We start from the raw sequence: 17,814 nt of genomic DNA on the forward strand, positions 1-17,814 counted from the left end.
CACCTCTCCCAGTATTTGATTTGTAAATATTTTATCAATCTCAGTGCACTTGAACCTAAGACACAAAGAGATCTAACTTGACATTTTGTCCAGTGTTCCAGTGATTCTGTCAAGAATATTTTCAACATGAATGTACATGCTACTATTACTAGTATCATCTTGAGCCAAATGAGGTAAGCTCTACACAGTTGCCAGACCTGCTAAAAATAGCAACCAAATCACAACCCAACCATCTTGAAAAAAGAAAAAACATGGTGGACAATGAAATCCTAAGCATATCTAAAGATAACATGGGCACAGTAGTAATGCCTGCTCAATCAGAGCTGACCTGGAACTAAGCAATAATAACAATTGCATCTGATCATTAACCAAACACATCTCTGTTTAAACAGTTAATATCCATTTAGTTAATTAACATTTTTTTATGTGCATATACATGTGTGTCTGACTTTTAGAATAACTACACTGTATCCCTGTATTTCATGAGAGGCTAGCACTAACAAGGTACTGCAAAACATTGCCAGCATAGAGAAGAGAATGTAAAATGATGAGGATACAATGTCCATAGATTTTCTATAATTTCCTTTTACTTAGTTGATAGAGACAAAACTCATTGAGCAATTGACAGAAAAAGTCAACTTTACCTCAGCATATATTATTGTAGATGAAACTAATAATGGCCAATAGAGCACTAACTCTAAATATAAACTGAGACGAAGTAGGGAGATCTCTTTAGTCTTGCTGCAGACAACCTCTCTACCACTATTGGCATATTAAAATGCACAATGTACTGTGCCCAGTCCACACAAACTAGCTAAACTGGATTTCCTAACATGTTTACAACTCTGCCAACATCATTTTGCAAGAGCTTTCCTCTGCTGACATGAGTTACATGAGTTTCATAACATTATGCAGTCCTGGCGTCTGGCACACACAGCAGTAAAGAAAACCAAACCGCTGTTGTTGTGTATAGCATGTTTTTTACAGCTGGATGTCCACTCTATCATCAATCACTTTAATCATGGATTGGGTGCATTTTACCATGTCAGTGGTAAAACTGATCCGCTGCTGCAGCTTGCTGTGTTTACATCTCCACCATTTGTTCAATTTTTTTTCAGCCTTTTACAACTGGATGTCTTCCTTTTTATCAACTAATTTATATAATTGATTGGGTGCATGTTTTATCATGCCACCAGCACTAGAGAGGTTCTCTGCAGCAGGACAAAAGGGTCCTCTCTATTTTATATCAGTTTTTATACAGAACAGTCACTCTACCAGACATGATCAACTGATTCCACCTAGCAAGATGCATAGTAGTTATTGACTTAAATCCATGAAAATGGAATAAAATATATTTGAATGAGTTCAACCAAGAAATTATGATATGATATGGGAAATAAAATACTGTCACTTGTAAGAGAGTATGTAAATTTTAACTGCAATGAAAAGTCTGTTTCAATCGTTGCTCTTTGTTAGATTCCACATTACTCACAGCTCCCTAATTCTGTGTGTGTGTGTGTGTGTGTGTGTGTGTGTGTGTGTGTGTGAATGCTGCTACTCTGAGCACACTGAAATTTTTTAGTAAGCAATAAGACTTACTGTGAGCGTCACTGGATTTTCAAAATCTGTTGCATCTCGTTCTTCACAGCCATTTAAGACATATCTTTTCCGACCCTTTTCATCCTCAGGATATTTCTCATTAAAGATTAGTTTATTGAGTAATTTAAGGATGCTGGCCACAACAACAGTGCTACAAAAGAAACAAAGCATAAGATGCATGTTATGAATTATAATATCCTATCATTAATTCCTTTCTACAATAGTAAATAATAGATAAAAATATAGATATCTTATTTTGTACTGAGTATGAAAATGCGGCATAGTGTCAAATGATTTCGATAGATGGATACTGTCTTTATTTAATATAAAACAACGCGCCTTAATCGTTGGACAGCCATGATTAATGGATTAGACAGCAAGCAGAAATGAAGTTTGAATAAAAGCCTTCTTTGAACTGGTTTATGACAAATTTTATTCAAACTTCATTCTAAATGGATGCCAAAGTGTTTGAGAGGACTCTACCAGAAAACCCAACTGAGGAAGAGTATATTTACTGGAAACGGATGCTACACATCTACATAGCAAAAGCAGAAGTTCCAGATGAATCTAAACTGGAGGTACTCTTAGTCCTCTGCAGAGCAAAGACCTACCCTATCGTTGAAGAAGCTGAAACCTTTGAGGCAGCAACAGAACGCCTGGACTCAAAGTTCATAAAGAAAGGTTCAAACATAATGATGCACCAAGCTACTAACTTGAAAACAGAAGAAAACGAGTCTATAGAAGAATTTGTATCAAGCCTTCAGGTGCCGGCCAAGAAGTGTAAAATACAAGCAGACCATTATAGAGAAATTCTAATTGGTGATGCCTTTGTGGCTGGGCTTCAATCATTAATCAGACAAAGACTTCTCAAGTCATCAGATGACGGCTTAGAAATGCTCTATAAGCATTGAAGATATTCGCAACCTATCGCAAGGCTCAGCTGGTATCGATCAATCACTCCATCTTGCAGTCACTAAATCAGCATGCTTTTGGTGTGTTGGAGACATCCATAACAAAAAAAAAAATTAATAAATAAAATCAGCGAGAAACTCCAGTTGCAAAATGTGTCAGAAGAAAGGCCATTAAGAGAAAGTCTGCCTCTCAAAAAAGCCCCCAAGAAACAAACAAAACTTACCTAAAACAACAGCTATCACAGAGCCCGAGAGTGACTTGGAGGAAAACAGTGATGAGACCTTATCCATCATTTTAGCAGTAACAAATAGTACAGGACAGCTGGTACCCGTTAAAATTAAGGACAACAATACACAAGCCCTTCTTGACACAGGTTCTGACAGGAAATTTATAGAAGCAAATCTTCTTGCAGTCTGGGGATTACAATATGATCATACCTGGAAGTTAAAGGCAAATTCAGCAGCAAACTACAACTGGGAAATAATGCATATAATGCTAATTTCCTTGTGGCCAACCACCTTGTAGCTCTGGTCATCATCGGAATTAATATCCTCAGTCAACACTCGGCAGTAACAATTGACTTCAAGGTTATGCTCAAACCTGTGTCATTCTACATGTCCATGTCAAGCCTCAAATGCACCATGTACAAACTACTTCCTGGAATTAAGACCTCTAAGCTCAAACCAATTACAACTTCAAGACGCAGAGTTTATTAAGCACAAAATAAACAGTTTACTTTCGGAGGACATAATTCAGGAAAGCCATAGTCCCTGGCGAGCTCAATGCTTCATGACACCTAATGAAAGGAAGACAAGACCGGTGATCAACTACTCGAACACTATAAATATCTACACACAACTGGATGCCTACCCTACACCCTACCCACTGGATTAATGATCATCTAAATGAAGTAGCAGCAAACAAGATTTTCAGCAACATATCACCAGGTGGAACTCCTACTCAAAGACTATAAAGTGAGAACATTCAAAGCAGTGGGGGGGAGACTGTAGGAGATTAAATGTCTCCCATTTGGTTGTACCAACGCCGCAGCAATTTTCCAGCATGTCATGGATGAATTCATAAAAAGAAACAATCTTCAAAAAACCTTTACCTATCTAGATGACATCATCATAGCTGGCAAAGATCATCAAGAACATGACAATAACCTCAGGAGATTTATCCATGCAACCAAAACATCTGGCATGACAATCAATAAGAGTAAGAGTCAATTCTCTGAGAAGCAAATCCACTTCCTTGGACATATTGGAAATTCAACAATAAAACTTGACCCTAAGAGGTAACAAGCTCTACTAGATATGCCAGAACCAAGAACATTGAGAGAACTAAATCAAATAATAGGCATTTTTGCATATTAGGCAAAATGGATACCTAAGTGCTCCAGACTCACCATTCCACTTACAAGAGCCAGAGAGAATTTCAACAAAGCAGGACGGCCAAAAGAAGCAAAAACAGCAATCGCATCTCTAAAGACTGCATTGGTAAATGCCATTCTTGCTGTTCCACAACCTGGAATGCCACTTACCATCAAAACAGAGGTTTCTGACCTAGCCTTGGGAGGGACACTATCACAACAAGGAAGGTCAGTAGCCTTCTCTTCAAGGACCCTTTCAAAAACAAAAACACCAATCCATTGTTGAGAGAGAAGCCTGTGCAATCATAGAATGTTGCTGCAAATGGCACTACCTAATACATGTTTTCCCCTACTGCAACATCATCACCAATCAATGCTCAGTGGTGATGACTTTCAATAAGCAAGGAACATAAAAAAAAAATCAAAAATGTAAAAGTCTTACAGCTTAAAAGACAAAGCAGGTTATTGTACTGGTCAAGCAGTCCTTGTCTTGCTTAGTCTACATGATTACCCATGGTCCAATAATAAAGGCTCTATGAAGTTTTCAAATACAGAAATAGCAGCCAAATATAAATATGTGCAATTATAAAGTGGGGGGGGGGGGGGGGAGAAAAGGGAATATTAACAACAGGAATACTTTTAACCCTTTTGTTACTATATTTCTGACCAAAATACACCCCTCATGAGTTTCAATTAAATTCTAAAATAATCATGAATTTAGACTAGTCTCATTAAACACCTGTAACTTTTTTATTTATCAACATATTAATGTGATATTTGGAACATAATTAAAGGAAGGGTTCTTAATCAATTCTATTGCATAATTTTTGTCTCAAAGTTCTCCACGTACTGGGGTCCTGCTAGTGTCTCTCACATGTAAATATTGGTTCAGCTTCACGAATCGTACTCGTTCATAATACTGGAAATATATTCATCGCCAAAAGGTTCCTGATCGCTCCAGTAATTTGTTATTCTAGGTAACTGTCTAATACCCATAATAATATTTATGGCAAAAAATGCCCGTATTTCATCTACAGTTGCAGGAAACCACAAGCTATCTTTTTTTTTCCGGTTTGTTTACATTTTGCGTAACGGTTTGTTTCCGCAGTAATCATTTCAAACAAGCATGAAAAAGAAGTCTAAAGGTTTCGCTTCCTCAGAAAGACTATGGGTAGACGCTGTTTCCTCAGAAAAATTGTTAATAAAAACGTTTTTTTAAGTGTTTACTCCATTCTGGTGTAAAATCATCCTCGCTGTCGCCGTTGCTGCTTTCAGTTTCGGATACAGAAATATCCGATTTATTTCACCACGTGCTTTAGTAGCTCATTCATTCTTTTCTTCGATATCTCCATATCTTCTGTCAAAAAACCTTCAAATTCGGAATCACTGCTTGGTAGCATGAAACTCCTCTCCATCTTCAAAGTTGAAAAAAATTAACGTCGCAAAAAATGTGGAAAAAATTCTTCCAAAATTCACTGAGTTCAAATATCACGCCAAACAATGTCGGATACAATAACTCAACTGTTTGCAAAGTGAAATCAGGTGTTTTAACGAATGTACTAACGAGATCTGGGTTCAAATATACATTTAAATAACAATGGGTACTCTCGGCCGGCTATGGCCGGGTTGGTCTTATGAACCAAAAAATTTTTCAGCCGGCTACAGCCGGGTTAGTAACGAAAGGGTTAATCATAATAAGAGCTGACATGCTGTTCAACATTACTGTCCACAGCAAAATCTTCCTATGGTATTCCTGTTTTTGTCAAATTTATTATGCTCTGTGAACACAGGAGTAACTGTGTGCTCAAGATGCTTGCTTTGCAACTATGTTGTTTTAGGTTCAATCTCACTGCACTGAAACATTGGACAATGTCTTCCCTCATGGCCTCATATCAATCAAAACCATACAGAGAAATATAGTAAATAGAAACTGTGTATATAAGCCTGTGGGAAAAACTCATTGACTTCATTCAATGCCTGGCTTCATACACACTACCTAGTCCTTGGGTGTCTTTTGCAGTCCACTCTGTTGTAAGCATTTATACCAGGTCTCTAAACTGGAAAGGATTTCCTTTGCCTCTCAAGATAGTTTAACAAATAATATTACCAGGTGCATGGTAGCAGCTATTTAGCAACAACAATAACATAAGTAAGGCAAAAGCTTTTAACTTCAAATCGAAGACTGTCTGATCTCTTTTAGATATGGAATCTAATATTCACAATAGATGAATATTAACCATTGTATTATAATTTTCTTTTGGAGAGAAGAAGAAAAAGAGGAAAACTTACTTTTTGAGAACAGGAAAAACATTTACAAATGCAGTAAACAAATGGATAGCAGTATCAGGGGTGAGCTGCAGAAACAAGAAACACTTTGTTAAAATAGTGGAAACAACAAATGCTAAAATAGTTATATTACATGCAAGTATGATCAAATGGTTAAGAGGTTTGCTCCACAATCATAAGCTCCCAGGTTCAATACCACTGTATGGCCTTGTGGGTAAGTATCTTTATTATAACCTTGAAATGAACCATGGCTTGTTAGTAAAATTAGGCGAATGGAACTATGTAGAATTGCCAACCCTTTAAACTGGCCATATCCAGCCCAAATAGTCTACCTGATTTATCTTTAAACTGACCAGATATGACCTCTCATACCTACCCTATGTTGTCATTTTAAAAATAAACAATCACATTGTTGAGATCTTGAAACTAAGAGAGGAGTGCAAGATTAATTCAAAACAGTGTGAATAAATAAGCATTACATGCAACAGTAATTTGAATGCTAGAGGGTTAAGGACATACATGTCTGTGGAATACTCAGCCACTCACATATAAAGGATTTGAAAATCAGTGCCATCTCTATCCTGAATCATTACAGCTCTCATCTTTTATTTTGGCATTTACTTTCCCATATGTGCATGACTCAGATAGAATTCATTTTGAGGCATATACTCTATGGCTGGATGCCTTTCCTGTTACCAACCCTCACCTATTCCCATTTAAGGTAATATTTCCCCCAGTCCAGATATGTTTTCAAGGAAGACTGGAAATGACTGATACTACTTGTATGATCGCAATACAACTATCATGTTATGTCAAGACAAGGAGACACACACATATATATATAATACACACACATGATGGGCTTTTCTATTTTTATAGTTGGATGCTCTTTCTACAGCCAACCTTTACCTGCTTTCAAATAAAGAATATTTTTTTATTCTAGAGGTCTTTGAAAGCACAGAGCAACCAGTCATGTCAGCAACATCAGTCAATGACAACCATAGAATATCAAAATCAGTGCATGCACACACAAACAATGGGCTTCCTGCAGTTTCTGGCCACCAAATCTACTCACAAGGCTTTGGTCAGCCCAGGGTTATAGAAGAAGACACTTGCCCAAGGTGCCTGGCAGTGGAACTAAACCAGAAACCATGTGGCTCGGTAGCAAACTTCTTAGCTACACTAAAGGCACAGGCATGGCTGCATGGTCAAGAAGTTTGTTTTCCAACCAGATGGCATGTCAAGCAAAAGATTTCTAGCATAGCCTCTGGTCGAACAAACTGATGCTTTCTCAAGTTGCACAGACACTATCACTCTAGCCACCACAGAACCAATGATTGGCCTGTTGTAAAACCACTAACACTGTTTCACAAAATTCAATATAAAATAGACATCTCATTAAGATGAGTATGTAATAGGTTATGAAGCCTGTAGAATTATAGATTCCTTTTATTTAGGGACCCAAGAACAGACACACTACAGAGGCTTCTTCTTGCTGCTGTTTGTAGGCTTTTAGCAGGAATTTGAACACTGCTCTCACTATTTATTCACTGTTCCTGCTACTCATACATATGAAATATATACTACCACACTCTTCCTAAGTACTGTTTATGAAGATTTCAAGACGCTTTGTTCTAGGGATAACATCAGGTCAATATGAGTACTTGACTCATTTAAGGTAAATCAAGCATAAAAAATGGGATGTTCAATCAATGATTATAAATTGAGTTAAGGTGGCTGAATATTCCACAGACTATTAAACCCTTAATATAAACTTCAAGTAGACAGCATGACAAATCTGGCCTTTTGATAACTACAACCTATCTGATGGGGTTCTATACTATTTCCAATTACCTAATTTTACTTAAACCAATAATGGAGCTTCCACAGTCACCTGATCTGTTAGAAATACCAGCCAACTCTCCTTCAAATCACACCTAAAACAAGGAAGAAGATGGTGGTTAATATAACCCTAAAAAGAAAGGAGAGACATAGATGGCCACCTAGCTACAACAGCAGTCAAAGTCTTCATGATTGTGAAGCAGACTCTTCAACCATCTTTAGCCATGCCTGCACTTATCCACTCACACAGAAGATGAAGAAGGGAGAAAGAAAAATAAAAAACTATTACCAACCTGTTCATTGACAACTTTCTTCAACTCTAAAAAGTAAACTTCAATTAGATGCAACTGTAGACTTGTAGGTTGCATAGCCTTTCCTACATTGAATACACTCTCTTCCATGATAACATTCAGTTGCTTTATGAGATCTAATTTCCAGCCTGACTTGGACAGAAACATAAATGTTGAATTTACAAACTCTCGGATAAGCTAGAAAAGAGATACAAAAATTTATATTTATAAAACATAAGTTAAATGTTAGAGATGAACATATTATTTTTATTACACAGTTCACATGGTTAACATTTTAAAAACAATTTAGTCTCTTTAACTTGATAAATCCCAGTGTTTCAAGCAATTTTGATTGTCCCATCATCAATGAACTCAAAACAATATAATAATTACAAATTGTCAAAATAGAAAGTCTGCAAGAGTAGTTGATGAATTGAAAAACAGTTATGTACTGTAGATTAAAACAGAACGTACTGAAATATTGTAGTGAAGTACAACTTGAACATTTAGAAAATAAATGCCGTATGTCTAACTATGTACTGCTTACACAAATTGCACAGAAAACAGCAGCACAGTCAACTAAAGATCAACATTTGACATTTGCTTGCATCTTATAAGCCATACTTATGAATTAAAAAAGATTTTAAAATCCCTTCAAGATTGAGAGCCGTTTGCACAAAGTCCTTCATTTATTTGTCAATGATAAATAGACTCCAGCTCTTTGATTTAGTCTTTGACACCTTTTAGTGATTGGACCAAAGCCATACTGGAGCATCAATTTGAAAGATTTTAGTCAATTGTTGACACAACCCTCGCAAGGGACAACAGGTGGAGTAGGCCTGGACATGAAAGAAGGTAACCAAAATACCACAAAATATTTTTTGTGCAATGCAATTTCAGTTTCCTATTCATACATATGCACAAATGCATACACACATACATACATTTACCTAATGGTCTTACGCAGTTTCCATATTTCTGTCTACCAAACTTCACTCCACAAGGTTGTGGTAGAAGATAATTGTTTAAGCCATGTGGTTGTGAAGTGAATTCCTTCAGCCAGCATCAAAATAATTCTAAAATTTTTACAGAAATTGGTACGAACCATCATGAATTTATCCAGTCTGTGTTGGTCTATTCCATTCCACTCACGAGCTTCTGCCTCAAAGAAAGCTTTTATGTACATCATGGCATATTCTTCAGTTGGAAAGTGAAGAAGCAGTTCACAGACTTCGTTGACAAGTTTTTCCTAAAATACATTTAAACAAAGAAAAATCAATTACTTTCTTTGGTAATCAAACAATGTTCTTGACAGAACAAAATATGCAACGAAAGCAATTTTCTGTTAAAAAAGTTAAAAACTTAACATTTGACTATTTGGAATTCCTATATCTTGTAAGCCCTTTTCAAGGATACCAGAAATAAATAGAATTATGAGTGTGTGTGTTTGTGGGGGGGGGGGGTTACTGAAGACTCTGCATTCAGTGTATTTAGGCTTAACTAGTACCAAATCTACTTTGTGTATCTTTCTCTAATTCACTGCAATTTTTCACTTAAATGCAACAGCCATTCAAATCAAGTGTGATATTGAATCGTAGTGGAACATGAGCATTGAGTGCAATGGATGGCAAGAAAAATTAAAGTATACAGTAGTGGACACATAATATCAGTATGCATGAATGAAGGAGCACAAGGGAAGTGAGAGGGGAAAAAAAAATCCTGGCACAACAGGAATCAATTGTAGTGTGCGGGAAAGCTGAACATGAAACATGCATAAAGGATAAGAGAGCTGAGTAAAGAAAACCCAAGGAGAAGTGATGAGAAGAACTGTCCAACTTCTACCAGCAGGGTGGAAAAAAAAATATACAGAGATGTTAAGTGATGACTAAATATTCTAGCACACTTACCTCTTCAGCATGTACCTGTCTGTACCTTTATTTTCTAATTACTCTTTCAATTGACCTGTGCTCATTTTCTTGAATTGTGGTAGATCCACTTTATTACATCAATGAAGTAAATTAACAACGATGATGATGATTGGTATAATATAATGTAAGTTTTTAATGTTTTGTCACCAGTGGAGACAGCAACTCTAAATTTCTTCAACTGAATCTCAATCACTAGGAAAATTAGATCCACTAAACGTATATAAGTATAGTGTTTTACTTACTTGCATAAGAGGTTTGTCTTGCATCCACAAACGGTAATGAATTCCTTTCCATATCTTTGTAAAATCATCTTGTGTTAAAGATTCTAGTAATTGGGAAGGAAAAATGTCATTACTTGAAGTATAAATTATGGTAGAAAGCATCTAGAATACATGTAAAACATTAGTTTTATTGTTGGGTTACAAACAAGTGAAATAGTTGTGTTAGAGTTTCCAATATTTTTGACGTTGCATATCACACCTTAATGGGTCAAACTACATAATTTTGAAAATTAAATGTATTCTGTACCAATGAAAAGAAAACCAACCATTTAAATGTAATAAAAATCTCTTACAAATAGACTGAACTTCTACATGGTCTCACTCATCTTGCTAGAAATAGCAACTAAATCTCCCTTAATTAACATCCTAATATCTTCAACAAGGAAAGGACACATAGCTCTATATATCCCCAAAATGGGATGGGGCTGCTGATGGCTGGATTGCCTTTGTTCATGGCCTGAGCCAATCAATAATAACCTATCATAAATAGCTAATATCAATGATGTTTAAAAAATTATGAAAAGCAATTTTTAAAAGCTTATAACAAGGAGCCACGCATCGGAGTAGGACCTTCAAGATAATAGTGCTATTCTGAAATAAACTTGGAAGTGGAGGCTCCACAGCTCACATTTTTATCAAATGCCACCGGCTGAAATATATAACGACCATGTGAAATCAAGCAAAGGTGGTCATAACTGCTGTATCAAACACATCTCTTGTTTCCTAAAAAATGGTGTCATCTATTTTGATCTGCCTGTCACAGTGATGAAGGATTACTGAGTTGACAAAATAAAATGTTCATAGTTATCTACAAGAGTTCCACATTTGCACAATGCAGAGTGCCCCAGCAAAATTGCAATAGATGTGCTTTTTTTCAGATTGAAAAAATTCCCAATGGATGATAAAGGAAAAGTGTTGATCTATACTCTAATCCTGGACATTTATTTGTGAATATTCAACTTCTATTATCAGCATCAATGACAATAGCTTTCCTCTAAACTAACATCATCATTCCACAATCACTAGTTTTCCTCATTAATGAACTTGTGTGTAAGACCCTGCTGACTGTACACACTCTGCCTAGGGATGAGGACTCATTTTTCTGGAAGACAAGAAGTCATTAACCAGAGTAGCCAGGTTTAATGGCTGGGGTGTATAAAATTGTTGGTCATGCATGACACATGTTTCGTAGTTGATCAAAAGAGATAAAGTGTGAAGGAAGGATAAGGACAACCAGCAAAAGCCAGTTCAAACTTTCCAGGATGTGAAGAAACAAGATGCTACAGAATATACTGTTTCTGTTAATGTGATTGAAAAGGTGAAGCTCACTTTTATTCATTAAGTTTATGGTCAAGTATCATAAGAAAATGTGTCATCCACTGCAAAGGATGTTTACATAAGTTCATGTTAGCAAGGTACCACATATTGAGTTCTCTGCCCACAGATTTGGCCATGTCATTGATTGAAAAATGAAAAAGAGAATGGACCTCAAAGGATCTCCTTGCTGTACAACACATTTGAACGAACTTTTATAATTGCCATGATAATGATCAGATGAACAGAAATATGAATCATATACCAATTGGTATGAAATCTGCTGGCCATATTGTCTAAAAGAACCTAACATCAGATAGAATAAAAGCATTCTTTACATCCAGCTTCAGAATGACTTTCAGGGCTAACTCTAGTGAACAAATTGGCGTGATGTATATGAATAGCAGCTTCACAACATAGTGGAGAACTTACTCTGAAAACTGAGGGTGAAGAAAAGGTCTGGAGATGACAGAATACAATGGTAAATGTTTTTGGTAGTAACGGGGTGGATATCTACGTTGGGCTCGATTAAGGTGTGAAGTTGGAAATAAAAAATTTCTAGTTCGTAAATTCGTCCTATTTGAGAATCTTAGTTTGACTCCAGCCCACCACTTTCTTTAATTTTTAACATTATTCATAGCCATGACATGATTTTAAAGAGCGATCACAACTATTTAGAAAAGACGCATTTTGTTCCGTACTTACTACCATTATTATTCGACACAAGGGTACCTCAACATGGTCCCAAGGCCAATAAGAAATAGACTGTCTGGAATAGAGGCAGGATGGTCACAGCTGATCCAAGATTAACAGCAATTGCTAATATTACAGCCTAAAGCTGCAATTAAATGTTGTGGTATTTAATTAAATCCCTGTGTGTCCTGAGTTCATATTCCGGAATCAACTTTAATCCTTTTGGGGGTAGATTCAAATACAAATACAATCCAAGTAATGAAGTTGATCTAATTGAGCATCCCCCACCGCATAAAAGATTAATTGTGTCCACGTGTCAATGTTAAAAATGATTATTTTAAAACCCTTTCCAAATACAGTTCTATATTTAAGAGATGAGGAATTATGTCATCCAATGAGCCGCTTCCTTATGGATATAATCAGTCCATTAGCAGGAAAGTCAACAACATATGTGAAGAATTCCACCCACTTCACAGAACTGATAAAGGATACCCCCATTGAATCCAACTAGATGGTGAGTCTAGATGTGATAAGTCTGTTCATGAAAGTCCCAACTGGTGAAGCACTATCGGTGATTCAAGAAAAACTAGCGACAAACACCCATCTAAAAGAACACACTAGTATACCAATAGGAAACTTGATGGAAATGTTGACCTTCTGTGTAGAAACTACCTACTTCAGTATGGACACTGATATATATCGAAAAGAAGAGGGTTTAGCTATGAGTTCGCCATTTTCACTGATAATAGCCAATATATACATGGAATACTTTGAGAATTTGGCTTTAGGATCAACACCACTAAAACCAACTCTATGGCTGCGATATGTTGATGACACCTTTATACTCTGGACCCACAAGAAAGATGTCCATGTGCTGTTAGATCATGTGAACTCAATAAAGCCATCCATACAGTTCACAATGGAAAAAGAAAAATGACAATCAGCTAACATTCCTGGCGGTATTAATAACGCGCACCAAGAATGGATTCAGGACATCCGTATACCGCAAACCGACCTTCACTGGACGATACCTCAACTTCAATTCCCACCATCCATACAGTGTAAAGACAGGGATTGCTCAGTGCCTAAAACATCGAGCAAAGAATATAAGTAGCGATCGTGATACCCTCCACGAAGAAATGATCAAGGTAAGTAACAATCTATTAAGTAACAACTACCCCCAAAACATACTATCCACAGTCTGTCTACCCTATGTGAAAGGCCTCTCCGAAAAGATATGGGGCCCATATGACATCAGGACAGTATTCAAGAGTAATACAACTTCGCAAATATCTCCTTCGTGTAAAACCACCAATAGAAGAGAATATGACCAAAGACTGCGTGTATTCCATCCCATGCAGCTGTGGTAGGATATACAAAGGCGAAACATGTCACCCCCTCAAAATAAGAGTAGATGACCATCGCAAAGCTGTGACACGAGGAGATATTGATAAATCGAGTATAGCTGATCATGTAAGGAAAAATAGAGACCACCTGCCATTGTGGGATGAAGTTAAAATAATAGATAGAGAACACCATTGGAAAATACGAAAACTAAAAGAAGCAGCACATATGCTAGGACACAACAAACTCCTAAGCAGACCGAGTGCAGATATGAGTAGCATATGGGAACCAGTATTAAGGAAGGATAAGAAAATATTAGATTTATAAGCTCTAAAATTCACTCAATAATTGCCCACGGGCATATGGTGCAGTGGTTAAGAGCACGGGCTAAGAGTTCGATTCCAGGCATAATAATAATTTCGAAAATTATTATTATTAACAACAAATATCCATCAAATGTAAATAATGTACCTCTCCATCTACCGAAAAATACGTGATGCAAAGCGTAACTACAAAGTCTGGAAATATGAAAGAGTGTGGAAATGGTCGTTCGATATGCTAAAAACAACAGCTAAATTGTTCTCAAAATACACAACATTGTTTTAAAACAGAAAAAGAACAATAGTTAATGTAATCTGGAAAAACACGATAGCAACGATACACTCCTATCTGATCATCGGTTTGCACGTGTCGACCCGTTTCGTAGTTGATCAAAAGAGATAAAGTGTGAAGGAAGGATAAGGACAACCAGCAAAAGCCAGTTCAAACTTTCCAGGATGTGAAGAGACAAGATGCTACAGAATATACTGTTTCTGTTAATGTGATTGAAAAGGTGAATCTCACTTTTATTCATTAAGTTTATGGTCAAGTATCATAAGAAAATGTGTCATCCACTGCAAAGGATGTTTACATAAGTTCATGTTAGCAAGGTACCGCATATTGATTTTATTTGTTCATAATCAATTTATATCTAAGCAGATCTTCAATTCAGTAAAATTACATGATTAAATGAAATAAAATAAGAAAAGTAAAAAATAATTCAACTTTTTCTTAATTAACGAACAAAGTTGGCAGCTCGAGCACGTGTCTAAAAAGCCAAAACAGAAATTAGCAAGTAAGCACTTCATATTCGGAATTTTCACTCACCTTTCAAATATGGCAATTGCAAACGGACGAATTTACGTAGAGTCGCAAAGGTTTTATCTCGAGTCCCTGGTTCATTGCCTGCAAGTCCTTGTGCAAGTTGCACTTCAAGGGAATCTTGCTGTACAGGAGCCATCTTCTTGATTTGAGTGGAAATCCTTCTCCGAAGCAAAGTTATTGTTTGACGATTAGCCGCAGTTTCGACCTCTCCCACTTCTAACTATAACATTAATGTTTTTTACTTATTAAAATAAATAATAATAATAATTTAAATGATATTTTTCACATTCAAAGGATATATAAAATCTCAAACTGGTTAAAATAACGTTTAAAATCATCACTCACTCATACACCTGTTAAGACACGCACAATTCCCCAAGTCCACAAATTTTGATGGACGATGTAGTCGGATAGGCAAGCGTGTTGGAAAGTTACTGCACTGCTAGATAATTTTTTCAAAGAATTTCTTTGGATCTCAACGTTTTCAAAAACAGAAATACAATTTTCCAAAACTGAGATTCTCTAACAGATTTTTAGTTACTCGTTTTACGTTACAGATATTATAAACTATGGAAAGAAATTCTTTTTTAAAAAATTGAAGTTTTTAAAAATCAAAGTGATAATTTGCCACACCTAGTTTCAGATCTTGCTGGTCCACTCAGGGGAGGGACAACACCCCTAATGAGAAACATTAGGACATTGTAAACTTTGTTTCCCACAATCTTTTTTCTGGTACTTTTTCCTATTGACCCTAGGAACCGAACACAACAGCATTTGAAATCATAACCTAAATGCCACAAGGCTTTCTGTCTGCCATTCAACTGCTCTCATCATCTCAATATTATTTCTTGTTACATTTACTCCACCATCATCGTTTAACATCTGCTTTTCTGTGCTTGCATGGGTCATATGGAATTTGTTGAGGTAAGTTTTCTACAGCCAAATATCCTTCCTGTTGCCAATCCTCACCTCTCTCCAAGAAAGGTAAGACTTCCACATGGCCAGACACGCTTTTCATGGAAGGCTGGAAACTAACAATAGCGCTTGCATAATGATGATGCTCATTTACTACCTTCACATGATGTCAAGATAAGGAGACACACATATACCCCCCCCACACACACACACACAGAGAAAATAAATTAAATTTCTTTAAAATGCCAATCCACTTGATGCTTCTAAGTCTGTTGTTCTCCTATATATATATATGGCAGACTTCTTTCAGTCTCTATCTGTCAAATCTACTCACAAGGCTACTATATCTGCACACTAGTTTTTATTTTATATTCCAGAGTCAGGCATGGTTGTGTGTTTAAGAAGCTACTTCCCAACCACGTAGTCATGGGTTCAGTTCCACTGTGCAACCCCAATGTCAATTTTGGCAAGGTTTCTATAACTGAATGCTGTTCCTAATTCCAACCAAATGCTGAGTGATTTTCTCATGCTATGTAGGAAAAAATAAAGAAAATGTTCCTTTGACTGAATGGTGGGAGTTATTTGAGAAAAGGATGGCTCTATGCTAGGTGTTGAGAGGCTAAAGTATGACAGTGGGACAAGTGCAGGTGTCTTACAGTAGAGAAAATAAAATGGTTGTGATGGGGTGTCAGAGCAAAACATCAAGGTTCAAGGAAATTAATGTAAAAGAGGATATGGATATAAGAGTGTGAAGGGTGAGTGACAAATGATTGGAGATAGAGGTTGAGGTGAATGATGAACAAAAGTAGAGATGTAGTTGATGGGGAATACCAGGATAAAGAGAAGATAAGGTGGGAGAGACAGAAGTAACCCAGGGAGAATAGTACAGGAAGTAGGAGGTGATGTGTAAGGTGTGTAAGGCGTAAGAGCAGTGGGGAGGGAGATGTAGAAGTACACATGGGTAGCTAAGGTGAATCAGGTGTGATAGCAAATGAGAGGGTGTTGAAAATGAAAGTGGCTATGAGAAGATGTATGGCTACAGACAGAAAAGAGGTGAAAATAGTGTAGGAATGAATGATGATGGGAGTGGTAAGGGAGGTAACTGGTAGCATAAAGAATGGATGGAGAAGAATGTAATGCAATATGTACTGATTCTAGTCTCAAGTGATTACAGCAGCTGAGTAGTGCCATAGATAGAGTGGGGATGTTAGGGGAAGAGATGATTTGTGGGGAATATTTGATGGGACAGGGCCCAGCATGTACAAACATAAAGAAAATGGTTTTCGAATCACATTTTTACTGTGATAGATCTTTTTAAGCGCAGTCAATTGCTAATCATCTCAGTCGTTTCTTATCTCCTTCACGAGGCTCAGTATCTTGAGTTTAGCCTTTACTACTTTGTCCCAAGTCGTCCTGGGTCTCTGTCTTCCACAAATTCCATTCATTTTAAGTGACTGTCACTTTTTTTTACGCAGCTGTCCTTATGCATACACATCACATGACCAAACCAGCAGTCTTTTCTCTTGCAATTTGATTCCTCTTATGCCAATTTTTTATCATTAATGATCATCTTTCTGTATCATTCTATAATGACAATTATAACAGTATTAATTGGTTCAAAGACAGTGAGCTGGCAGAATTGTTAGCATGCCAGGCAAAACGCTTAGTGGTATTTCATCCATCTTTGTTCGGAGTTTAAATTCTACTGAAGTTGAAAGTTGACGTTGCCTTTCGTCCTTTTGGGTTGAACATGGGGTTGATCTAATTGACTTATCCCCTCCTCTAAAATTGCTGGTGTTGTTCCAAAATTTGAAATCGATATTAATTGGTTCAGTAGACAATTAGATAATTACTGATTTCATCTGTCTAAGAAAGGCTTTCTTTACTATATAGTT

At 36.6% G+C, this 17,814-nt stretch overlaps 1 protein-coding gene across 1 annotated transcript in view; it reads right to left on the bottom strand.

Moving 5' to 3' along the window:
* Positions 1–15,155, bottom strand: part of LOC106879446 (uncharacterized) — a 34,845-nt gene extending 19,690 nt beyond the window's left edge. Inside the window, exons 1-6 of the mRNA XM_014929000.3 lie at positions 15,008–15,155; positions 10,472–10,554; positions 9,407–9,550; positions 8,305–8,499; positions 6,173–6,237; positions 1,600–1,750 (exon numbers count right to left, since the gene is read on the bottom strand). Coding sequence (XP_014784486.1) covers positions 1,600–1,750; positions 6,173–6,237; positions 8,305–8,499; positions 9,407–9,550; positions 10,472–10,554; positions 15,008–15,140 — 771 coding nt within the window. The 5' untranslated portion in view covers positions 15,141–15,155. The remainder of the gene's footprint in view (positions 1–1,599; positions 1,751–6,172; positions 6,238–8,304; positions 8,500–9,406; positions 9,551–10,471; positions 10,555–15,007) is intronic.
* Between the last annotated feature and the right edge of the window lie 2,659 nt (positions 15,156–17,814).

This window comes from Octopus bimaculoides, chromosome 20, assembly GCF_046866305.1.
Source record: "Octopus bimaculoides isolate indiv1 chromosome 20, ASM4686630v1, whole genome shotgun sequence".
NCBI lineage: Eukaryota > Metazoa > Mollusca > Cephalopoda > Octopoda > Octopodidae > Octopus > Octopus bimaculoides.